This window comes from Zootoca vivipara, chromosome 1, assembly GCF_965207765.1.
Source record: "Zootoca vivipara chromosome 1, rZooViv2.hap1.1, whole genome shotgun sequence".
Taxonomy (NCBI): Eukaryota; Metazoa; Chordata; class Lepidosauria; order Squamata; family Lacertidae; genus Zootoca; species Zootoca vivipara.
In genome coordinates this window covers 78868709-78895516 of record NC_142582.1, presented here as the reverse complement: position 1 = coordinate 78895516, position 26808 = coordinate 78868709, and the positions used below count along the sequence as shown (strand labels likewise).

At 42.2% G+C, this 26808-nt stretch overlaps 1 protein-coding gene across 1 annotated transcript in view; it reads left to right on the top strand.

Annotated features, from left to right (window-relative positions):
• Positions 1-7873: 7873 nt before the first annotated feature.
• The window catches only part of LOC118088015 (catalase), a 36102-nt gene continuing 17167 nt past the window's right edge, over positions 7874-26808 (top strand). The window contains exons 1-6 of the mRNA XM_035121238.3: positions 7874-8136; positions 20861-21032; positions 21877-21987; positions 24221-24351; positions 25680-25784; positions 26488-26613. Of these exons, the coding sequence (XP_034977129.3) occupies positions 8071-8136; positions 20861-21032; positions 21877-21987; positions 24221-24351; positions 25680-25784; positions 26488-26613 (711 nt within the window). The 5' untranslated portion in view covers positions 7874-8070. The remainder of the gene's footprint in view (positions 8137-20860; positions 21033-21876; positions 21988-24220; positions 24352-25679; positions 25785-26487; positions 26614-26808) is intronic.

Here is a 26808-nt window from a genome sequence, read left to right as displayed (position 1 = left end):
TTTTGCTATTAATATTCTCACTGCTGTTGTGGCATACAAAAAGAAAGTAGCATCCTTTTTGGGAATTTCTTCCCCAACCATACCAAGTTAAAAGCCTTCTGGTTTCTTAATAAATGTGTTTTTCAATACTTTTTTCAATTCATTATAAACATTTTCCCAGAAGATTTTTACTTCAGGGCACATCCACCACTTATGGTAAAAGGTTCCTTCCACCTCTTTACATTTCCAGCACTTGTTATCATGTGTATCATAAATTTTAGCTAACTTAACAGGCGTTAAATACCATCTGTACATCATTTTCATCATATTTTCTCTCAATGCATTACATGTTGTAAACTTAATTCCCTTCTTCCACAACCTCTCCCAATCCACCATCATAATATTGTTGTTGTTGTTTAGTCGTTTAGTCGTGTCCGACTCTTCGTGACCCCATGGACCATAGCACGCCAGGCACTCCTGTCTTGCACTGCCTCCCGCAGTTTGGTCAAACTCATGTTCGTAGCTTCGAGAACACTGTCCAACCATCTTGTCCTCTGTCGTCCCCTTCTCCTAGTGCCCTCAATCTTTCCCAACATCAGGGTCTTTTCCAAGGATTCTTCTCTTCTCATGAGGTGGCCAAAGTATTGGAGCCTCAGCTTCACGATCTGTCCTTCCAGGGAGCACTCAGGGCTGATTTCCTTAAGAATGGATAGGTTTGATCTTCTTGCAGTCCATGGGACTCTCAAGAGTCTCCTCCAGCACCATAATTCAAAAGCATCAATTCTTCGGCGATCAGCCTTCTTTATGGTCCAGCTCTCACTTCCATACATCACTACTGGGAAAACCATAGCTTTAACTATACGGACCTTTGTCGGCAAGGTGATGTCTCTGCTTTTTAAGATGCTGTCTAGGTTTGTCATTGCTTTTCTCCCAAGAAGCAGGCGTCTTTTAATTTCGTGACTGCTGTCACCATCTGCAGTGATCAAGGAGCCCAAGAAGGTAAAATCTCTTACTGCCTCCATTTCTTCCCCTTCTATTTGCCAGGAGGTGATGGGACCAGTGGCCATGATCTTGGTTTTTTTGATGTTGAGCTTCAGACCATATTTTGCGCTCTCCTCTTTCACCCTCATTAAAAGGTTCTTTAATTCCTCCTCGCTTTCTGCCATCAAGGTTGTGTCATCTGCATATCTGAGGTTGTTGATATTTCTTCCGGCAATCTTAATTCCGGCTTGGAATTCATCTAGTCCAGCCTTTCGCATGATGAATTCTGCATATAAGTTAAATAAGCAGGGAGACAATATACAACCTTGTCGTACTCCTTTCCCAATTTTGAACCACTCAGTTGTTCCATATCCAGTTCTAACTGTAGCTTCTTGTCCCACATAGAGATTTCTCAGGAGACAGATGAGGTGATCAGGCACTCCCATTTCTTTAAGAACTTGCCATAGTTTGCTGTGGTCGACACAGTCAAAGGCTTTTGCATAGTCAATGAAGCAGAAGTAGACGTTTTTCTGGAACTCTCTAGCTTTCTCCATAATCCAGCGCATGTTTGCTATTTGGTCTCTGGTTCCTCTGCCCTTTCGAAATCCAGCTTGCACTTCTGGGAGTTCTCGGTCCACATACTGCCTAAGCCTGCCTTGTAGAATTTTAAGCATAACCTTGCTAGCGTGTGAAATGAGCGCAATTGTGCGGTAGTTGGAGCATTCTTTGGCACTGCCCTTCTTTGGAATTGGGATGTAGACTGATCTTCTCCAATCCTCTGGCCATTGCTGAGTTTTCCAAACTTGCTGGCATATTGGGTGTAGCACCTTAACAGCATCATCTTTTAAAATTTTAAATAGTTCAGCTGGAATATCATCACTTCCACTGGCCTTGTTATTAGCAGTGCTTTCTAAGGCCCATTTGACTTCACTCTCCAAGATGTCTGGCTCAAGGTCAGCAACCACACTACCTGGGGTGTACGAAACCTCCATGTCTTTCTGGTATAATTCCTCTGTGTATTCTTGCCACCTCTTCTTGATGTCTTCTGCTTCTGTTAGGTCCTTACCACTTTTGTCCTTGATTATGGTAATCTTTGTACGAAATGTTCCTTTCATATCTCCAATTTTCTTGAACAGATCTCTGGTTTTCCCCATTCTATTGTTTTCCTCTATTTCTTTGCATTGCTCATTTAAGAAGACCCTCTTGTCTCTCCTTGCTGTTTTTTGGAAATCTGCATTCAGTTTCCTGTATCTTTCCCTATCTCCCTTGCATTTTGCTTGCCTCCTCTCCTCCGCTATTTGTAAGGCCTCGTTGGACAGCCATTTTGCTTTCTTGCATTTCCTTTTCCTTGGGATGGTTTTTGTTGCTGCCTCCTGTATAATGTTACGAGCCTCCATCCATAGTTCTTCAGGCACTCTGTCCACCAAATCTAAATCCTTAAACCTGTTCCTCACTTCCACTGTGTATTCATAAGGGATTTGATTCAGATTGTATCTTACTGGCCCAGTGGTTTTTCCTACTTTCTTCAGTTTAAGCTGGAATTTTGCTATAAGAAGCTGATGATCTGAGTTACAGTCAGCTCCAGGTCTTGTTTTTGCTGACTGTATAGAGCTTCTCCATCTTTGGCTGCAGAGAATATAATCAATCTGATTTCGATGCTGCCCATTTGGTGATATCCATGTGTAGAGTCGTCTCTTGTGTTGTTGGAAGAGAGTGTTTGTGATGACCAGCTTGTTCTCTTGACAGAACTCTATTAGCCTTTGCCCTGCTTCATTTTGAACTCCAAGGCCAAACTTGCCAGTTGTTCCTTTTATCTCTTGATTCCCTACTTTAGCATTCCAATCCCCTGTAATGAGAAGAACATCCTTCTTTGGTGTCATTTCTAGAAGGTGTTGTAGGTCTTCATAGAATTGGTCAATTTCACTTTCTTCAGCTCCGGTAGTTGGTGCATAAACTTGGATTACTGTGATGTTAAAAGGTCTGCCTTGGATTCGTATCGAGATCATTCTGTCATTTTTGAGATTGCATCCCATTACAGCTTTTGCCACTCTTTTGTTGACTATGAGGGCCACTCCATTTCTACTACAGGATTCTTGCCCACAGTAGTAGATATGATAGTCACCCGAACTGAATTCGCCCATTCCCTTCCATTTTAGTTCACTGATGCCCAGGATGTCGATATTTATTCTTGTCATCTCATTTTTGACCACATCCAGCTTACCTCCATTCATGGTTCTTACATTCCAGGTTCCTATGCAATATTTTTCTTTACAGCATCGGACTTTCCTTTCGCTTCCAGGCATATCCGCAACTGAGCGTCCTTTCGGCTTTGGCCCAGCCGCTTCATCAGCTCTGAATCTACTTGTACTTGTCCTCCGCTCTTCCTCAGTAGCATGTTGGACGCCTTCCGACCTGAGGGGCTCATCTTCCAGCGTCATAACTTTTATATGCCTGTTGTCTTTGTCCATGGAGTTTTCTTGGCAGGGATACTGGAGTGGCTTGCCAGTTCCTTCTCCAGGTGGATCACGTTTAGTCAAAACTCTCCACTATGACCTGTCCATCTTGGGTGGCCCTGCATGGCATAGCTCATAGCTTCTCTGAGTTATTCAAGCCCCTTCGCCACGACAAGGCATTGATCCATGAAGGGGCATAATATTGTACCCCACATCTTTAGCCCAATCTATCATTACTGATTTCTCTTGTTCATCTTTCGTATAAATCTTTCCAGCAATAAATCATACAAGTTTCCAACTTGGAGGCTGGAGGTTGGATGGCAGCTAACAGATTGAGGTTGAATCCTGACAAGACAGAAGTACTGTTTGTGGGAGACAGGAGGCGGGCAGGTGTGGGGGACTCCCTGGTCCTGAATGGGGTAACTGTGCCCCTGAAGGACCAGGTGCGCAGCCTGGGAGTCATTTTGGACTCACAGCTGTCCATGGAGGCGCATGTTAATTCTGTATCCAGGGCAGCTGTTTATCAGCTCCATCTGGTACGCAGGCTGAAACCCTACCTGCCCGCGGACTGTCTCACCAGAGTGGTGCATGCTCTAGTTATCTCTCGCTTGGACTACACTGCAATGCGCTCTATGTGGGGCTACCTTTGATGGTGACCCGGAAACTACAATTAATCCAGAATGCGGCAGCTAGATTGGTGACTGGCAGCAGCCGCCGAGACCACATAACACCGGTCTTGAAAAACCTGCATTGACTCCCAGTACCTTTCCAAGCACAATTCAAAGTCTTGGTGCTGACCTTTAAAGCCCTAAATGGCCTCGGTTCAGTATACCTGAAGGAGCGTCTCCACCTCCGTCGCTCTGCCCGGACACTGAGGTCCAGTGCTGAGGGCCTTCTGGCGGTTCCCTCGCTGCGAGAAGCCAAGTTACAGGGAACCAGGCAGAGTGCCTTCTCGGTAGTGGCGCCTGCCCTGTGGAACGCCCTCCCACCAGATGTCAAAAAGAAAAACAACTACCAGACTTTTAGAAGACATCTGAAGGCAGCCCTGTTAAGGGAAGCTTTTAATCTTTAAGAAATTAGTGTATTTTAATATTTCTGTTGGAAGCCGCCCAGAGTGGCTGGGGAAACCCAGCCAGATGGGCGGGATATAAATAAATTATTATTATTATTATTATTATTATTATTAGATTTTTCTGTTTGAAAACCAATTTTCCTATCCATCTTAAACACTTCAATTATCTGGACATATTGGAACCAATCACTCAATTTATGTTTAAGCTGTTCATATGGTTTTAACTTAAATTGGTCCTTTACCTCCATCAAAATGTCTTTATATTTCAACCATTTGTCTTCCATATTCAACCTTTTATGAGTCTTAGCCTCCAAAGGTGAGAAACACCCAAAAGGATTCTAGCAAATCCTTATATCTTATCCAAACATTATACAATGATTTCCTAATTGTATTATTTTTAAAACCTTTGTGGACATTTACTTGTCATACCATAAATATGCATGCCATCCAAATGCATTATCAAAGCCTTCCAAATCCAACACATCTGTATTTTCAAGCAAAAACCATTCTTTCATCCAACAAAAGGCAGCTGCTTCAAAATATATATTTTTAATCTGGCAATGCGAAGCCACCTCTCTCTTTCACATCTGTTAATATTTTATACTTAATTCTGGGCTTTTCCCCTTGCCAGATAAATTTAGACAATGCCTTTTGCCACTCCTTAAAACAATTCATTTTGTCAATAATTGGTAGTGCTTGAAACAAGAATAACATCTTTGGAAATGCATTCATCTTTACAACTGAAATATAGCCCAACAAAAATAATTTCAACCTCGACCATATATCCATATATCTCTTAATTTCATTCCACAACTTTTCATAATTATCTTTATCTGATTTTCAGTTATATACATTTCAATAGTTTTACAGTTATTTTAACATTTCAAAACTCGACTTCCTTTCTCCTCTTTCTGCGGTTCCTTAAATTTATTTTTATCATCTCCTGCATATTCTAAATTAACTTAACTTATTCTTTAATTCATCTACTTTAATTATTTACTCTTACGAAACTGCAGGTTATTACAATGATCCTGCCAATGTCCTTATCTGTCTACAATCTGTTTGTAAATATTCAATAAACCATTTCCATTGATTTATAAAAAGTTTGTTATCTTGATTTCTTATTTTACTGGTAAGTTTTGCCATAGTCCATAAGTTTTTATATCCATTTTTATTTAATCGGGACTTCTTCGTTCCATTTTTGGGCAAGTAACATTCTTGCTGCTGTAGTCGCATACATGAATAAATTTCTATACTGTACTGCTTAGGTAGTTTTTTCCCTATAATTCCCAATGGAAAGCTTCTGGTTTTTCTTTTTTTTAAAAATAATAATAATAATGTTATTTTAAACATCTTTTTCAATTCATTATATATCATATCCAGTAAGCTTTAAGCTTACTACAAGGCCACCACATATGATAGAAAGTGCCTTCTTTCTCTTTGCATTTTCAACACTTATTCAATTTTTATTTATACATTTTTGCCAATTCACTCGCTGTTAGATACCATCTATATAACATTTTCATGTAGTTTTCTCTTAAACCATAGCACACTGTAAATTTTATATCTGTATTCCACAATTGTTCCCACGCTTCCATATCTATATTATAACCAATATCTATTGCCCAATATATCACTGAAGATTTTACTTGCTCATCCTTTGTCTCCCATTCCAGTAATATCTTATACATTTTAGACAGCACTTTAACATTACATTCCAACAGATCTCTCCCTAATTGTGATATTTGTTCCCCATACCCTCGTATCCTATCTTTCTTAAATACTTCATTCAAATGATGATATTGTATCCATGTTGTTAACTTTCCTGATAAATCCTTAAATTCTTTTAATTTAAACTCTCCTCCCTCTTGTTTTAATAAATTTCTATGTGGCCAGTGTGGTGTAGTGGTTAAGAGCGGTAGACTTGTAATCTGGAGAGCCGGGTTCGCGTCTCCGCTCCTCCACATGCAGCTGCTGGGTGACCTTGGGCTAGTCACACTTCTCTGAAGTCTCTCAGCCCCACCCACCTCCCAGGGTGTCTGTTGTGGGAGAGGAAGGGAAAGGGAGAATGTTAGCCGCTTTGAGACTCCTTCGGGTAGTGATAAAGCGGGATATCAATCCAAACTCTTCTTCTCTTCTTCTATAAGTTGTCCAACCTTCTATCACATTCTTTTTCTTTACCGCTATGGCTTCCAATGGTGATAGCCAAAGTGGTGTTTCTGTCCCAAATAAATTTTCCTAATTGTGTGATTTGTAAATCCTTTGTGTACTTTCACCTTTTCATACCACAAATAGGCATGCCAACCAAAAATATTATTATGACCTTCTTAATCTAAGATATGCGGATTCTCCAATGTCATCCATTCCTTCAACCAACAAAGACAAGATGCTTCATAACATAATATCACATCTGGCAGGAAGAAACGTCCTCTCTGTTTTGCATCTATCAATATTTTATATTTTATTCTTGGTTTTTCTCCCTTGCCAGATATATTTAGAAATATATTTTTGCCATACATTGAAACAATGTATTGAAAAACAATTGTCTGTCATCTGGGGGGGGGCATTGGGTAGCTCCCCTTCTTTTGTATCACTTTTTCTTTCTTACAGTCCTGTCCAATTCCTGGTTTCTCTTCAGTTAGTAAAAATCTTTTGCCTTTTACCAACAACTGAATTCTTGCAGGATCCAGCAATTAGAAGGGACTCGGACATACAGCCTAACACACACCCCAAACCCCATTTATTTATCTATAAAAATATATTTATGCACCACCATATCATATAGATCTTTATCACAGCAGTTTACAACAATATAAATACATAAAACCAAAGAAAACAATATAATAACAAGTTAAAAGCAAAAAGAAAGAAATAAAAAACATTGATAGACTCTCTCTCTCTCTCTCTCTCTCTCTCTCTCTCTCTCTCTCTCTCTCTGTGTGTGTGTGTGTGTGTGTGTGTGTGTGTGTGTGTGTACCAATCAGGAAGTCAATGTTACTTATTTTCTGGTTATCTTTAATTTTTAAGAGAATTAAAGCGAAGGCTGCAGTTTCAGACACGTTTGCTCCCGATCCCGCCTCACCCACCACATTGGAGGCTGGGAAGAGATTCCTCTCGGTAGCAGCTGAGAGTTCTTGACTATATGATTAGATATTTAGCTCTCTGCACGTAGCGATTGTCCATTGATGAAAACATGTGTTGCAAGAAGGACCGATGTTATGCAAAGGGAGATAAGGATCATTATTATACTTAATTGATGTTCAGAGCAAAGAAAGCAAAGCTCCACTTAGCCGAGCAGGTAAGGTCAAATAGAAAAGGTGTGAAATTTTACTACTTACCAATAGCCGTTGGGGAAGAAGCGCAGCGAAAAGAGCTCTGGCCAATCAGGAACGAGAAGGGACGGGGCTTGGGGCTGCTTACCTTTCCTTGCTCTCGCCTCCTTCGCCTCCTCAGCGCCGGGGCAATAGGACGAGGTGAGCGCGGAGTGCGCTGCGCTCGAAGCGGGGGTCGCTCTGCAGAAGTCATTCGCCTCTTTCCCAAGAAGCTCGTCGCTGCCAAAAGTCATCCTCGCGGCCGTCTCGAGAAATGGCCGAGAGCCGAGACCCTGCTAGTGAGCAGCTGAAGCAGTGGCAAGAACTGCGGGGCTCGCAGGTACCGAAGAAAGCCCCCCCCCCAAAAAAAACCCCATTGGCACGTTCCACACAGCGCGCGCGCGCTAAGTATTTGGTCTGCATTCAGTGGGCTAGTAGCTGCCTTAGGACGCAGTTAGGCGCGACCACCATCTGAGAGGCGGCGGGGGTGGGGTTGGATGGTGACGGTTGGTAAAGTCCATAGGAGTGGTGCTTCCCTAGACTTAGAGTGGACATTTATAATCCACTGTCAATCTCGGGTGCTGTTAACGGGAAAGAAGGAACGAAGTGTCCAGTGCTCGTGGGGGTGGGGGCCAAGTGCCCGCGCTGTAGAAGGGAGTAGGGCTTCTGTGTCCTTAATAGCTAGGTAGCAGAGATGAGCATAGTTTTTGGGGGGGAAGATAAACTGCAAATAGGTTGTTTAAATGTGGGCAAAATGCAATTAAGAATGTTCAAAGCCAGGGATTTCTGTTTGCATCAACTTTAGGCTGCAATCTTGGAAGCCCCATTGAAAAAGATGAAATGTGCTTCTGAGTAGATATGTTCAGTATTATTCCCCCATCCCTTAAATTTATCACTCACCTTTCCTCTGTCATAACAAAGCAAGACACTTAGTTCTCGACTGGTCCTGAGTTCCTGAGTGGTCAGCCATCCAGTCACTAACTTGACACAGACCTGCTTAACTTCAGCTAAGGGGCTTCATGACCATTTGGACCAAACCCTGAGACCGTTTGATGCTCTAAGCTGGCTCATTGGTGCCAGGGACGGACTTTGGTAATGTGGCAACCTGAGTGAGGACAAAATTTGGTGCCCCACCCCGCAAATCCCCCCCCCAATTTTCACAGTAATTATTTTGGTATATTTTGATCTAAACTAATGATTGAATACCACTTTCTGAGTTGCAACTTGTGACGTGCTGTGCCAAGACCTCTGTGCCCTGTGCCACCAACTGCACCACCCTAAATCTGGCGCTGGCTTCAATGTATTATTCTTTAGTTTGTTGATAATCCTAATAAAATACATGAAAACAGACTACAAATTAACCAAGTACATTAGCTATCAGATTCTAGTGCCCAAGTGAATATTTATGCATTGGTATATGTAGCAAATTTTAATACAGTTTGAATGATTCTACTGAAATATTTTTAACCACTACGGTAGCTGAAATACAGTAAAGAATGTGCTATGTTGCTGTTTGCACTCACTTGTATACCAGCAGAACCTCTGTGATAGATATGTTTTTATCATATACCTAGACTTTTAATGCAATCAAAGTGCAGGAATCTTTAAGAATTAGAATTGGAAATAAGAATAAGAAACCCGCCATAATTATATTTAAGAATCATGAAAATCAGGAAGAAGGGATCTGAGGAAGTCACAAATACAATGTTTAACAAATTAAGTATTTGAAAATTTTTATTTGTTTGTTTGTTTGTCTATTATGCTGAAAGATATAAATGGTTGGGGGGTTCCCTATCCCAATCTCTCCTTATGTCTTGGGGCCTCCTGGTGGCAGGGGGGGGTTCAGGAGCTGGGGAGAGGGGGGTGGGGACAAACCCAGCTTTAAAATGGACTACCTTCGACTCTCAACACCCGCAGGATCCACTTGTGGCAGAAGGGGACTTGTGGGGGGAGGGGGGGAAGGTGGGCAGAAATGTTTTTTTAATGTTTTGTCTTTTTGTGTTGTTATATAAAACTAATAAAAATTATTTAACAAAATAAATTTTACTTGTAAAAGGGAAACAAAGGCAGGGATTCTTATTTTCTGAAAAGCTTTTGATCAGCATGTGCTGGTTTATTGCTTTTATCATTTTTAATTGAATATTCCCCGCTTTTACTTCTCTAATAAAAATGGAATGTAAATGAGATACAGTAGTAGTTATTTTAGGACTACAGGTGATAAGAGTTTTATAAAGACTCTTAGTCACCATAATTGAATGCAAATACATATTCCTTAAGCTATTTTGGGTATGAGGAGTACCTTTATGTCAACCATAATCTACTACTATTTGTATTTCTGACTTACTGTATAATATGCTATGCATGCATACATGGGTGTTCAAAATTAAGTTCCATCAAGTTCAGTGGGACTTACTTACAGATAAGCTTGTGTATTATTTCAGGCTGCAATCCTACATACATACATAATCTGGGAGTTAGTCTTACTGAAGTAGAAGTTCTGAGTAGCCAAGCAAAGAAGTTCACTGTTAATTTTAAAATTCCAGAGATTTTGGAATATACATTTTGGAATATATTTACAGACTGAATATATGTTGTACTATTTGCAAAATTGGGGTGGTTGTATGAAGGTAAATACTGATGCATGTGGTTTTTACATCTTTTTTAAAATATAATTTAAAAACAATTACCTTGAGGTTTTTTTAAAAAAAATATTGTTAAAATGAAACATGTATGTATTTTACAAGCAAATATGTTTAAGTCTTGATATCCAAATCTTTTAAAACTGAATTCACGACTGTCAAAGGGATTACCCCAATTAAAGCTTTGATTGAATTATGGGAGAAATGACTTTTGAGGTCAAAGTATTTTCATTATGTCACTATTTTGTATTTTTGTGACAAATTGTGACTATTTGTTACCACTGACCTCCTAACATGAACACTTATTTTCTTCTAATGAAAGAGACTAGTGATTGTTTCTGGAAAGTCTGAGCACTTTGGCCAAGCTCTTAAGAGCTTTCTGTTGTTGTTGTTGTTTAGTCATTTAGTCGTGTCCGACTCTTCGTGACCCCCATGGACCAGAGCATGCCAGGCACTCCTGTCTTGCACTGCCTCCCGCAGTTTGGTCAAACTCATGTTCGTAGCTTCGAGAACACTGTCCAACCATCTCATCCTCTGTCGTCCTCTTCTCCTTGTGCCCTCCATTTTCCCCAACATCAGGGTCTTTTCCAGGGAGTCTTCTCTTCTCATGAGGTGGCCAAAGTATTGGAGCCTCAGCTTCAGGATCTGTCCTTCGAGTGAGCACTCAGGGCTGATTTCCTTAAGAATGGATAGGTCTGATCTTCTTGCAGCTTTCTAGGCTTATCCAAAAGCAGGGGTCAGCAAGGTTTACCTTGCCTGGGCCGGTTCACTCCCTCCATGGAGTGGAGATCCCTTCGTGGGCCAGACTGTGTGCATCTGCACAGACAATATTTCTGGTGTCTGCGTCTGTGAGATGTGATTTCCGGCGTTTGCACATGCGCAGATGCAATTTCCAGCACTGCGGAAGTGAGTCCCTGCGTGTGCCGGTTTAGCGCAGTGTGCGGGGCCTCGCCGAGCGGGTGGCTCGGTTCAGGGGCGGCTCATGGGCCGGTTAAACAACCCCTGTGGGCTGCTTGTGGCCCATGGGCCTTAGGTTGCCTACCCCTGTCCAAAAGGCTTGCACTAGCTCAATGGCTTTTTGACTTTGCATTGAACAAATGACTTCAAATCCTTTGCGCTCATTGAACTAGTTTCATGGCCTTTTTGTTTACATGAAGACTGCTAGCCAATTTTGATTGGTATCTTTGCATGTGTATGGAATGAACAAGCAGATAAAAATTATGTAGTGCAAAGGGTGTATATGCCATAGCAAAAAATTTGGAACATGCTCCTTAGTTGTAAAGCTGTGTTCTCTTTGTTGCAGTAAGAAAACAATATATGCATTCAAATGGAGAGCTTGGTTTAAATTGGTTAGCTACCGGTAAACTTTATCTTGTATTTAAATCACTACATTGAATCGCACTGATTTAAATTGGTCCACTCTGGTCTGAATACTTCTTTACAAGGTGACTGTAAACTCATATTGTGATGGAAAGTCACTGAATTTTGTTGAGATTCATTGAAATGCAAATGAGAAAACAGACTACAGCTACACCATTGCTGAAGTGATAAAATCGGAGCCTGAAGTTTGGAGGTGGAGTGGTTCCTCTCTGTCACCATGTTCTTAATAGCACCTGTGAAAGTACAGGTAACATAAATTGTTATGGATAGACAAAGGAATGGGTGGAGAGAGATGAAAGGTGCAGTTCATTTGTGTGCCACCCTAAAAGCATTTTGCAACCCTCTGTATTGGACACAATAGCATAGATGCACACAGAGAGACAGAAGAAGAAGAGTTTGGATTTGATATCCCGCTTTATCACTACCTGAAGGAGTCTCAAAGCGGCTAACAATCTCCTTTCCCCTCCTCCCCCACAACAGACACCCTGTGAAGTGGGTGGGGCTGAGAGACTTCAGAGAAGTGTGACTAGCCCAAGGTCACCCAGCAGCTGCATGTGCAGGAGCGGAGACACGAACACGGTTCCCCAGATTACAAGTCTACCACTCTTAACCACTACACCACACTGGCTCTCATTTAACATTTTGTAAGCAGAACCTCCCTTTTCCTCTGCAACCCCCTGCTGCATAATCTGCTCTGAGGGTCTCCCAACCCTCTGGAGCAAATGTGGGGTTCAGGGGGGGGCACAAGGTGGGGAAAGGGAAATCGTGTTGCACAAGTGGAATTCTGGTCTGCTTTTAGATGAGACCACTGGATATAACCCATAATGTTAACCTTCTGCAATAGTATTGCAGTTAATGGATATAGCAGGGCATGCTATAAGAAGAATCTGCCAGATCAGATTAGTGGCCCATCTAGTCCAGTATCTTGTTGTGTGGCGAGGCCCTGGACCCCTAGCTCCCCCAAAATAAATGCACCAACACAAGTATATTGGGTTAATGGGATAAATAAGGCCACAACCTTATTGGTTACCGATGTGAGTGGTTTGGCTTGGGCAATTGGGTGAAGCAAGACTCCTGCCTGACTGCAGGAAGTCTCTTAAGGGTCAACCACTGGAAGGGGGAGCCCTATGATGTACATCAATTGAGCACCCCCAGGGTTACTGTTGGGGTCATGGCATGGCCCTAGCCCAGGTTTCAGACAGGAATCACACCCCTGGATCCCTTTAACGGGATACCCTTAACGTGGAGGGGCAGGTGGTGGAACAACCTCCCCTCCCATAATAAGGCTTACCCAATGCCTGCCTAACCCTTCAAAGTTGTGACAATTGCTACTAGGTAGGCGCAAACAAAATGGCTAGTGCCAATTATGCCAAGTGGAAAAATTCCTACCCGGCCCCGACAACCAGGCGACGACATAAGTCACAGCAAGGCCATAGTCAATCCATGCAAGATAAGAGGGTGGGTGGGCTGGGAGATCCCACGAACGGAGGCAAACAAGAAGGCTGCTTCCCCAGCTGCATCACGATTTAAACAGGTATAACCACGCCCCCAGGCGAACCCATTGGTTGGCTGAGGGCGTGACATGGCCGGGGATCCTGATGACGTAGGTGATGTTCCTCCACCCACTCCAGGGTTGCTGCGAGGACCCGGATTCTGACCCGCAAAGCCGTCCCTCCTAAAAGGGGGAGCTGACTTCTCATGGTAGTCAACCAAATGTCTGTGGGAAGCCTGCAAGCAGGACCTGAGTGCTGCAACACTCTTCTTTCATGTGGTTTCCAGCAACTGATACTCAGGAGCATGTTGTCTCAGCACACCACACTTACAGCAAACAGGTATATCTCTTGTAGTTAATACTGACATAGATCATAACGAACTATTGTAGAAACGTGTGTCTTTACGATTTCCATTTGTGCTGCTAATTCGCTTTTGAGAAGATTGATCGGTTGAGCTGAAGATTGATCGGTTGAGTGGATCTTTCCACAATGAGCTGTGCCCAAAGCAGCTCACAGCAAATATTCAAAACTTTGAAATACTGAGCACTGAAAATATAAATACTGAAGAGCATGTAGGCGAGCTAGCAATGCATTCTTTGCAATAAAAGAAACCTATTCATGAAATAAGTGAAAATATGGTAAATTGTTTTTTTTAAAGAATCGCAAAATGCCAAACAGCTAAAGTTTGTTGCTATAACCATGCCTGGCTATCCACTGTTCTCTGAAACCATTGGCAGGTTTAAATCTGCAGAGCTCTTTGCTGGCCTTGCATATATCAGACCTTTTTATTAGATTATGCTGGAAAGCCTATCTAAATTTTTCAACTCCAACACATGTTTATATACATTTTGAGACGCATTTCATCCTTCTGAATACCTGTTTCCCCAAATAAATTGTGGGAAATTGGTGCATTTCAAGAGGTGTGAAGATGTCAAGCATAGCTGTCATTTGACTCAGTGATAATTATTTTAATTTTCAAAGAGTGTTTTGCAAGTCATATGCTTCTCTACCAACTTCGCCATAGCTAATTTGGAGCTCTTGTGTGAACTGATTATGAGTCTCTGTACAACAACCAATATTGCCTTTCTAAATCTTGTGACATGTTTAAGTGGTTTTCTTTTAAATATCCAACACCCAGGGGCTTTAAATGGTTTATTACAAAACTCCTTTGAAATGAAAGTGGTCATAATGATATGGGGATTATAAATTCACATAAATTGTCTCAAGCAAATAGTCTTCATTGCCAGGAACTCTTCAACAGCCGCTTACAGTAACTTCCCTGTTTAGGGAAGCTTTTAATATTGGATGAATTATTGTATTTTAATATTTTGCTGGAAGCCACCCAGAGTGGCTGGGGAAACCCAGTCAGATGGGCGGGGTATAAACAATAAACAAATAAATTGAGGAATGTCACTGTGCTGTGTCTTTCTTTCCTCCACTTCCTCCACTTGGAAACCATAGTAAAGGTAAAGGGGCCCCTGACCATCAGGTCCAGTCGTGTCCGACTCTGGGGTTACGGCGCTCATCTCGCTCTATAGACCGAGGGAGCCGGCGTTTGTCCGCAGACAGCTTCCAGGTCATGTGGCCAGCAGGACAAAGCTGCTTCTGGCGAACCAGAGCAGCACACGGAAACGCCATTTACCTTCCCGCCGGAGCGGTCCCTATTTATCTACTTGCACTTTGATGTGCTTTCGAACTGCTAGGTGGGCAGGAGCTGGGACCAAGCAACGGGAGCTCACCCCGTTGCAGAGATTCGAACCGCCGACCTTCTGATCAGCAAGCCCTAGACTCTGTGATTTAACCCACAGCGCCACCTGGGTCCCTATAGTAAGTGACACAAAAAAATCTGCTAAAGGAATCCACAATTCTTTGGTGGTGGTGGTTGTCATTGTTGGCATCCAACTGTCTCAGGAGAAAATGGAGGAGTGTACCTTTAGGGGTAAAGTCAAACCATTGGAGAGTTTCTTGGTCATGTATACACAATGGAAGGTGGCAGGCTCGCTAAGGATCTCTATGGGAAGCTGGCTTCCCCACTAGGCATGCTGGCAGACCAACTCTGTGTTATGAAGATGTCTGCAAATGTGACATGATGACTGGCAACATTAACCCCGCTGTGTGGTCTAAACCACTGAGCCTCTTGGGCTTGCCGATCAGATGGTCGGTGGGTCAAATCCCTGCAACGGGGAGAGCTCCTGTTATTCGGTCCCAGCTTCTGCCGACCTAGCAGTTCAAACACACGGCAAAAAGTGCAAGTAGATAAATAGGTACCACTCCAGCGGGAAGGTAAATGGCATTTCTGTGCGCTGCTCTGGTGTCAGTGTTCCGTTCCGGCAAAAGCGGCTTAGTCATGCTGGCCACATGACCCAGAAAAACTGCGGAGCAGACAAATGCCGGCTTCATTGGCCTGTAAAGCGAGATGAGCGCTGCAACCCTAGAGTCATCTGCAACTGGACTTAACTGTCAGAGGTCCTTTACCTTTTTTAATGGGAATCCCTTGCATATGATCACAGTGCCTGGAGACAGTCAGGTTGAGTATCCACAGCAGTGACCAGAGGAGGAATGACTGCTGGGAACAGTGCAGAGAGAAGAAACACCATGGTGCACCTGCAGCAGAAAAACTGGATGCCTTCATTTGCCCCATCTGCAATAAAACATGTCTCTCCCGTACTGTTGAAAAGCGAGTTACCAGATGGTGCAGAACAAGGACCAGGTGACTTCTACTGTGTACCTAAGTAGCTGTTTGTATCTCCTGGCTACTAGAATCTGGATGATCTGCAAATATTTTCATGACAGTAGAATAATAGTCCAGATTGTTAGCTTTTTTTAAAGGAACAGAGATCCCAATTTCTGATTGCAGCTCATGTAGCAAATTTATTTGTGTGCATAAATATAAACTGCTCTCTGTCTGAAATATGAGCCATGTTCTTGCAAAGCTTTAATTTAATGCTCACAAATAATATGCCTGTTACTTAAGTGCAAAAGGGTTATCTACACTTAATCGTAAGTGGGTTGTCCATTGTTGTTGTTTAGTCATTTAGTTGTGTAACTCCATGGACCAGTTGTATAACCCCATGGACCAGAGCACACCAGGCACTCCTGTCTTCCACTGCCTCCCACAGTTTGGTCAAACTCATGTTCGACCAAACTTCGAGAACACTGTCCAACCATCTCATCCTCTGTCGTCCCCTTCTCCTTGTGCCCTCAGTCTTTCCCAACATCAGGGTCTTTTTCTGGGAGTCTTCTCTTCTCATGAGGTGGCCAAAGTATGCCATTTACCCTCATGAGGTTGTCCATAGAACATTGCTAATGTGTTTTCCTTTTCAAAGCTTCCTGAGCTGCTTCTGTCCAACATATATTCTCCTGGGAAGAAATGTACAGCACAGTTCTATGCCATTCATACAGGATTTCATTGAACATGCTTCATATATCTCTTTGATTAAAGCAGTATATGTGGGGTTTTCCTCAAAACATGTATACTGTCAAAGAGATCAGAATGAGAAATCCACACTTGCCCAATGACCCTCAGTGAGCTTCCTGACTGACTGGCAATTTGAAACCAAGTTCAGCCTTCCATTCGCTTTTAAGGTATGCTGCATAAAACTGCACAGAAGCACAGAATGCTGCTTGCCTTGTTTTATGTGACCTCAGCCTTAGCCCTGTTTTAAGGAAGAAATACATGATTTCACACATGCGGTTTTTATGGCATGACTGCAGTTGTCACTCAAACAGGTTGACCAAAATATGTTGCTCCATCATTCCCTTTGGGAATTGACTGACACTCCTGTCAGCCTGTCCAGAGTAGCTGCTTTGACTAAGTTTCTGTGAAGATGGCACTGCCTGTCATTTTTTAGGGAATACATGTAAATTGTGCACAAAGCTAGCTGAGATACAAGTCAGTGTAAATGATGGGTTAGTGTAATTGCTTTTAAAAGGCAAGGAAACCTTTTCTTTGTGAAGTGGTTATGGAAAGCAGCAAGCACTGCAAAAAACCAAGTCTGTTCTACGTCTGTGGTTCTTGTTGACCAGACAGAGCTAGGCAGAGTTTCTGTGATTGTTCAGGTAGGAGAGGAACTGTGGGGATGGGTCCCTAGATTTGGGCTAGGCATCTTTATTGCCTCCTACCTAACCCCATATAAGATTAGCACTCTGAGGAGTTTCACTGTGAAGCATCTCATAGTGACAGGTGTTGTCTTGTGAGCTGGGAAAAGGAGACACCTGAGCTGAGTTTTGATTCTTTTTCCTTCTCTGGGAAAGTCTTTCACAGCAACAAGTACGCATGACACATGATGGAGCTCATAGAGCCAAATTAGATTATAGTAGTTGTTTCAGGGGAGCGATAAGTATCTGGATCGCAGCATGTAGGAGGGGGAGTTTCATGCCAATAGGGAATTTCCTTCCAATGCAAATTGCAGCTTCAGACAAGTGAGTTTCAACAGGGACACAAAGGTTAAACTCTCATAACCCACTCCCCATGGGTATTTTCAATTTTTAAAAGAGTACATAAATTGCAAAGTCACCATCACATATAGTTTCTCCTCCTAAGAGGCTGCTTATTGCTTTTCTATTTCCATGTGCATTTTTCAGCTGCTGGTTTGGAACATATATGGCTGAAAATTTTGCAACAACTAACTCTTCACTCCTAGCATACTCTTGTATCAGTTTTTGGTAACCAAGTGTTTGAATGCTAATTAATTCTTCACAATATTATGAAGGACTGAAATAAATAAATTTAAATATTACAGCAAATCTTTTAACTTTCCCTTGTGATAGAAAATAAAATATTTGTTAAAAGTTTCTTCACATTTTACAATCACCCAATACCAAGGACAGTGCATATTATAATGTTTGGCTGTCTTCCCCCACTGCCCCACCTCCATTCTCATCTTCCCATATCTAGCAATAAAACAAGAAGTATTACTTTTGAAAATTAATGTGTACAGTTATTATATAGAACAGAAAGTTTATTGGCAGAGAGACTTAAATCTGTTGAGTTCACTTGTAGTGATCAAGAATCTAGGTGTAGTCCTTAATGCATGATTAAAGCAAACATAGAAGATGCAATATCCTTTTAAATAATCTGTAAAGGAGCAAAGGCACCTTTTATCCTCTGAATGGGTGGTGCCAGGGTGATATAACTCCCCTGTGTAGTTATTCCAGAAGACTCATGTGCTCAAGCGGGTGGAGCTGTAGGTGCTGTGGGAGACACTTAAAAATTAATGCAAGATTACTTTTGCTAATTTAATCTGCAGAGGTTGATATTAGACATCTGAATTTCAGGATTGTGTCATGGCTTGTTATCTTCCTCGTGTCTGGCTTCCAGTTATGTTAACTACCATTCAAAAGCTCTGTTGGTCTCCCTGCTAGCTATGAATATTACTGTAGGCATAACCTGCAGTTTTCCACAGCATGGGCGTACCCAGGATAAAGGTAGGGGGGCACACCAGCCACGCCCCCCAGCTACCCGATCGGCTAGCTGGCAATGACGTGGCCTGGATCCCCCCAGGAGGCGTGGTCAATGTGCATGCCCCCCTGAGAAAAGGGGGTCGTTTGCAAGGCAGCACACGGAGCCACCCGCGCTTGCACTCCTGCCTCGCCCGCTCCTTTAATGGCAGCGGTGACTAAAAAGAGGCAGCAGCAGCTAACTTCAGCCCACACTCCTTCAAGTCACAGCGAGCACAGCACAGAAAGTGCTGCCTCACAATGCTCCGCGGCACCTCATGAAGTGCCGTGGAGCATTGTGGGGCATCACTTTCTGTGCTGTGCTCGCTGTGACTTGAAAGAGTGTGGGCTGAAGTTAGCCCAGGTCCAGGTCCAGGTTTTTTCCAACGGAGGCAGCTTTGCTGCCGCTGCCGTTTCGCTTCAGCCAAGCAGGCTGAGGTGGAGCACAGCAGGCCGCGCCCCTGCCTGTCCTGTCCAGCTGCCCTGCTTCTAGAGGAGGGCAGCTGCCCCCCCTGCCCCATGCTGGGTACGCCCATGTTCCACAGTGAAATTTGGCCTGCACCCATATTTCCATTAGTTAGTTTTAGTGCCGTAGATAGTTGTTTATTAAACAAATTTAATATTGGTTTGTATGTAGCTGAAGCTTGGTTGGCTGAGCTGTGCCCCCAAAGGAACTCACGGCAAATATTCAAAACACTGAAATACAGAGCTTTGGAAATACAAGTATACAAAACATAGAACATGTCAGTAAATTCAAAACTGACAAAAATCAACGATTTGGCAAACGGAAAAAAAATCAGTGTCACCAAAAAAAGCCCCACCAATCTAAGCTTAAGTAGATAAATACAAAGCAAAATAAGAAATAACCAACAGTAAAGTTTCTGTTCTGGCTGTACTCCAAGAAGCCAGAAGGAGAGGGGTAAATGGCATACAGCTGGCTTCCAAAGGAAGCCGACAGCAGCAAAAGGCAAATGTTGGTAGGGCAATGATGGTAAGCCTATTAGAAGTACCAACTGTTGGTGCAGGTATGAACCAGAGCAGCGCATGGAAACGCCGTTTACCTTCCCGCTTGGAGCGGTACCTATTTATCTACTTGCACTTTGACGTGCTTTCGAACTGCTAGGTTAGCAGCAACAGGGACCGAGCAATGGGAGCTCACCCTGTCGCAGGGATTCGAACCGCCAAACTTCTGATTGGCAAGCCCTAGGCTCAGTGGTTTAGACCACAGCACCATAATTGGGCATTTTATTTGTTTTCAGTTTTCTTTTTTAAAAAAAGAAAAGAAAAGTGTTTATTGAATACATATTTTCTGGCCTTTGTGTGCATCAGTGAAGTGTGTATAAGCCCCCACCTCCATTATACCCACCCTCCCATTCCCCCCCACACACACTTTTCCCTCTTCTGTGTCCTAAACAATCCACATGTCAGCAGTCAGACATCAATTGAAAGCACACAAAATGTTTGCTGCCTGTATTAAATAACCCAACATATCCAAGTCTTATACTGTATTACACAAACAGAATTTGCTTTGGAAATATATAAGATACATTTAGCCTTTAGTAATAGACAATGTGTAATATCCATGACGTAGGCTGGAAATTCAATTACTTTTCATGCCTCAGGCTTTAAATTATTAACTTTTCGTGAGTTGCTGGAAAACCAAGCAGTCTATTCTGTTAAGCTCATTTTGAAAGCTTAAAGGTAAAGCATAAACACAATTAAGTACTTAATTACTATGCACTTCAAAATTGGGTGACATTCAACTTTGGAGGTACAGCAGGGTGTTACTTATTCAACTATTTCTGCCTCAACATTAATTTCATAATAAGAACTCTTTGAAATGGTTTCCCTTTTTCACATTTCTATTGGTTTTTTAACATCTAGATTTTTATTACATGCAAACCTAACCTCTCCTAATAATTCCTATTATAAAATGATTCAGTTTAATGCTGGAAGTAATTTTCCCTGTAGTGTTGGAAAGCATATTATATCATATGTCTGTCAAATTAACCTATAAGCACATTCACTAAACGACAAAAAAAAAGTAAAAAGCCGTGTGTAGGCCTACTTTTCCTTGTTCTAGTCTTGATGTTTTTTTCCCTTTTGTAATTAGAAACCAGATCACGTGACCACAGGAGCCGGTATCCCCGTGGCAGACAGTTTAAATCTCTTGACCGTGGGCCCACGAGGCCCCCTTTTGGTTCAGGATGTGGTTTTCACGGATATGGTGGCAAACTTTGACCGAGAGAGGATTCCAGACAGAGTTGTGCATGCCAAAGGAGCAGGTTAGTGTTAGAAGTTGCTTGTTGTTTAAAAATGAAAAGATGGAGAATTAAATATTGTGAACCAGCTTTGTCAGAAGGAACAAGAAAGCATAGAAGTTCCCAGAATGTGTTTCACTCAGTTTTGTAGTGCCGGACTTATGCTGTCATACCAAGAACGTGACTCCTGCCCTGGGCCTCAGACAAGCTCTGCATGGGCCTGATTCAGACACAATGTTCAGCCAAATCATGGCCCAGCACCCAGCAGAGTAGCAAAAGCAGGAGTGATTTAAAGTGGTGAGCAAACCAAGGCATTGTGTGAGAGAGTGAAGAAGAATTGCTTCTGCAAGCATCTATACATAAAGTGTCCTTTTTCTTCATCTGGGGGAGAAAATAGGCCAAAACATTAGCAAAGATACACCCAATAAAGGCAGAGATCTTTCCCCAACTGTCTTGGTTTGTGTATCAATACTTGGCAACTAGGGTTGCCAGACTCAATAGAGGACAGGACTTCTGTGCCTTTAATTGCCCTGCTCTCTTTTGAGTCTGGAAACCTTAAAGAGAAACCAGCAGACCCTTTGTTTAATGTCCTCTATTGAGTCTGGCAACCCTATAATGGCAACTGATAGTAGTTCGAACTTCGCCTGCATTCTGATTGATCTCTAAGTTATCTCCTGAATAGTTTCCCCTTATTAAAAATTAGTTCTCTGTTAATTATGAATCCAACAAAAATTGTGGTCAGTTGTTGTACTTTGTCCTTTATTTGCAGCCCGGAATCAGATATTCTTACCAAAGTCCTTGGTGTTCAGACTCCTTGTTTCTGCTTATCTTCAGTTTTTAATAAAAGCAACCATTTTAAACATTTTAGGAGCTTTTGGCTATTTTGAAGTGACTCATGACATCACCAAGTATTGCAAAGCAAAAGTATTTGAGCATATTGGCAAAAGAACTCCACTCGCTATGCGATTCTCTACTGTTGGTAAGTCTTTAAAAAACACCTTTTGTGTGCCCATTTTATTTGTATCATGTGTACACATGCATTCATTAAATAGGTACTTAGAGGAGCTAATTTTGTTAGACTTCATGTAACTTCATGTTATTTAGGAGCTTTTGGCTATTTTGAAGTGCCTCGTGACATCACCAAGTACGGTATTGCAAAGCAAAGGTATGTGAGCATATTGACAAAAGAACTCCAATTGCTGTTCAATTCTCTAACGTTGGTTTAGAATTGGCCTTTAGAAATTCTGTGCACGTCTATTTTATTTGTGCCGTGTGCACATGCATTCATTGAATGAGTATTAGAGGTAGTATTGAATGGGTATTAGAGCTAATATTTTCATTAGGCTTCTGATATCTTGTAGCTATAATATTTCATCAGTTGTGTCATCTATTGATTTTGATCATATAGTTGATTTAAAAATGGCCCCTTCAATATGACTCTTTAAAATTTGTATTGTTTTCCCTAATTTTTACAAAATGTCATTAAGCACACCAGTGCAGCAAAGGATTCCATATCTACTTCATAAATTATTGTTTTTTGTAAATAATTTTATGTTGATTTTCACAATTGAATTCCACATTTAATCACAATAGCACTCCCCCCACCCCCAAATTCACAAATACCTTTTACAAAACCTTATCTTTGAGGTTCTTTAAACCTCATTACTTCCCTCCATTCAAAATTCCCTCCATTCTGCAAAATTCATGCTTAACCAATTATTATTTCTCTTAATTTATCCAAATTTTTACTGATTGCAACTCAAGGCCTGCTGGTGTTTCAACCTATTTACAATACCCTGCAATCGAACAATAATCATTTCCCCTTCTTTTTCCTAACTTTAGCATACTTAATTTTCACCGGAAGGCGACTGTCTATTGAGTCAGATTTAAAATCCTGCACCCCTTCCTCCCAAGCTTTTCTCAATCTCAGAGGCTGTAGTTTTGGCCTCATTCTAACCGCCAAGGCACCCCCAAGCCGAAACTCTACCATTGGGAGATAAAATTTCCAACAAGAATCAAGTCAGAAGTCAGATTTTGCTTTTAGGATAATAATACTTATTGAGTTGCATAACTGTGAATGGAAAAAGTACAAAGAAACAGCAGTCTCACGGCAAAAGATGAAGGTGTCTGATGAGGACACTACATTGCCAGCTCTCAACAAACCAAACTAGGAAATGTTTGTGCAATGAACTCTTCCCATTCTGCCATTCTGTTCTTCTTAAAAACTATAAATGGCAATATATAGGTACAATCTTCAGCATAATCCTTTGAATTGGTGCTTTATGAATGAATGAATGAATGAATGAATGAATGAAACTTCATTTGCGTCAGCCATTGGCCATAGGAACAAAAGAACATTGTGATATACACAGAACGAAATAAAAAGTCGATTATATAAAACACAGTTTAGGGTCCTGAGCAAAGCTGCCAAGTCCAGATCGTAAAGATCCGGGATCGGCAGCGCGCGCATAACCGGAAGTTGCGTGACGCAACTTCCGGTGGCGCTTCGCCCTTCTATGGGCACCAGAAAATGGCGGCGCCAGCACCGGAAGTCGCTTCCGTGCATGACCGGAAACACGTAAAAGCGACTTCCGGCGCCGGCGCCGCCATTTTCTGATGCCCATAGAAGGGCAAACCGCAACCGGAAGTCGCGGCACGCAACTTCCGGTCATGCGCGGAAGCGACTTCCGACGCCGGCGCCGCCATTTTCTGGTGCCCATAGAAGGGCAAAGCGGCACCAGAAAAATGGCCGCCGGGAAGAAGCAAATTAAAGGGACAATGCCGGGATTTTCCGCCAAACGGGAGACCGCCGGGAAACGGTAAGAAAAAAGGGGTTTTCCCGGCGGATACGGGATACTTGGCAGCTATGGTCCTGAGTCAGCAGTAAAATAGTGGACCTTATTTTGATTGCTCCAGCTAAAAACCTTGCAACCTTTGTTGTCATCTCCTCCTCTTGATCTGCCAGGATCAAGATCATGCCTGGCACTTTATAACATTCATTAGGTGAAGCCTAGGAGGGCAGTTTACACATATGATGGCCATGGCATAGCTGCGTTCCCGAAGCAGCTATGTGAGCCCTTTGCATGACTGGCTTTGAACTTAAATGTTTCATACTAAATTCACAGTATTAGAATGGATGTCAGTCTCCAGGGTTGAAGGAAAACTGTGTGCAGTTCTCAGTGTGTTCACATTTATAAACCTTCCTTTTCTAGCGGGAGAATCGGGGTCAGCCGATACAGTCCGTGACCCTCGAGGCTTTGCAATGAAATTCTATACAGAAGATGGTAATTGGGACCTTGTGGGGAACAACACCCCCATCTTCTTTGTCAGAGATGCAATGCTGGTAGGTCAGCTCATGACAGATATTAACGGGTGGTGAACAAAAGGGAGAGAGAAAGGCACAAAATACCTGAATGCGTCTTATTAAAAAAAAGAGGAATCATCTGCTAACATAAAGTACCTTTCTGTTAGCTTCCAAATGGTCATAATTATTGTTTTTGTCCAGATGTGTATTCTCTGTAACTTGAGCATTGAGGTTGCCTTTCAGTGTTTCATTTCAGTTCAGATTTTTTAATTAAGGTGAGCACATTCAAGGGATGCTCTGAAAAATGAGCTGCTTGCTCAAATGTTTGCAAGCAATATGGATTGCAATATGGATTGCCTGAGGGGGATCATTGAATCAGGCAGGCTGCCCTGGAGAGCAAGTTCCAAAGAGCATTCTAAAAAATGAGAAACTTTTATCTCTGAGCACATTCACCTTTTAAAATCGTTGGGTATACTTGTGGACTGAAATGGAAGATGTTCCCTTCTATACACTGGGTTTGGACCATTTAAATCTTTAAAGATTAACGCCAGCACTTCAGACTGTGTCAGGAAAAGCAATGGAAGCCACACAGTTGCTTTAGTGCTGGTGTAATTTTCTCATCCACTCATTTTGTTAATTAAAGTGATGGTTGCATTTTCACTAGTTGAAGCTTCATAAAAAGTCTTCAAAGCCAGGCTGCTGGATGTTGCAACACACATTTTGGAGCAGCTGTAACCAGTATATTGACCAAACCTACCTGAGAATCCAGAAAGCATGATGGACCCAACACTGCTCCCCAAATTACAAACCGGTTCCTTCAAGAGGGGCAGGGAGGGCATAAGTTCCATTGTTCATTGATCCTCTCCCTATGAACATCTCTGTCTTGTCAGGCCCGAGTTTCAGTTTTTTGTTTTTGTTAACAAATGTAGTTTCTCATGAGTTTTGTCAAAGTTTAGCAAAATAGGAATAAGCAGGAGGATATAATACAGTGGTACCTCGGTTTACGACGACAATCCATTCGGGGAGCCAGTCGCTCCCCGAGGGCATGCTTCTGCGTGTGCGCGAAGTGCCAATAGAGCACTTCTGTGCACACGCTCACTGCACAGATTGCTTCTGCGCATCCGCGTGCACGGAACCTGGATGTAAATACTTCCGGGTCCGTGGCGGTCGCTCTCCGAGTTCGTCGTAAACGGAGGAGGTCGCAAACCGAGGTTCCACTGTACAGTATTTCAGTTTTTAAGATTTATGGTTCTATCATCGCTCAGAGTAAGTTTAGATATATTGAACATGCTTTTCAGATAAAAGCCAACCTAGAATAAGGGATGTACACAATAATGAATTTTTCATTTGCATTTTGTTTGCATTAGTTCATGTCCTTTATCCACACCCAAAAGAGAAATCCACAAACTCATCTGAAAGATCCAAACATGGTATGGGACTTCTGGAGTCTTCGCCCTGAGTCTCTGCACCAGGTAGGATTTACTCTTTCTATCCCGTTTGTTCTTTGCCTTGCAGACTGAGTCAACTTTGTTTCCTTCGTATATCCTGTGTGCACCTTGGGACATTATTCTCTGGCTCTCTCAGATGGATTATGTGGAAACGAGATATTGTACTATTGATGTAGGGCAAAGGCTTCAGGGGTGAGGGCAGAATATTATGCTGAAAATAAATTATGGTTGGAGCATTCTTCGGTGGAGAGAAGTCCACAGTCTGCTATACAAAAGTGTACCTGGTTTTAGTGTACCTGGTCTGAAGAAGTGTGCGTGCACACGAAAGCTCATACCAATGACAAACTTAGTTGGTCTCTATGGTGCTAGTGGAAGGAATTTTTTTATTTTGTTTCGACTACGTCAGACCAACACGGCTACCTACCTGTAACTGGTTTTAGTTATGTGAGCTTTCATTAAGGATAGCTGGGGTAGATTTGTTAGTTTTTCGGTAGTGTCGTCCTCCCTGTGAAACGCCCTCGCTTCAGATGTCAAGGAGCTAAAGAATTACACAACTTTTAGAAAACATCTGAAGGCAGCCCTGTATCGGGAGGCTTTTAATGCTCTAATGTTTTTTATTATGTTTTTAGAGATGCTGTAAGCCGCCCAGTGTGGCTGGAGAAACCCAGCCAGATGGGCAAGGTATAAATAATAAAATTATTATGATGTTTTGCTGCTTTATGTTTAGGTGTCGTTCCTGTTCAGTGATCGCGGCATTCCAGATGGATTTCGTCACATGCATGGCTTCGGATCTAATACTTTTAAGTTAGTCAATGCTGAAGGAAATGCCGTATACTGCAAATTTCATTTTAAGGTAATAATTTCAGTTTTCCTGTTCAGCACTTGTTAATAACCATTTCCTACTTCTAAATCAGTATTACTGGAATATTAACATATTATTGTTTACAGGGTTTTGAAAATGTAGTTTTGCATTCCTAGTCTTGTAAGATTTTCATATGGTGCTTCTTGCAACTTATTTGAAAGATATATGGAGCAGTCTTTTGGTTGA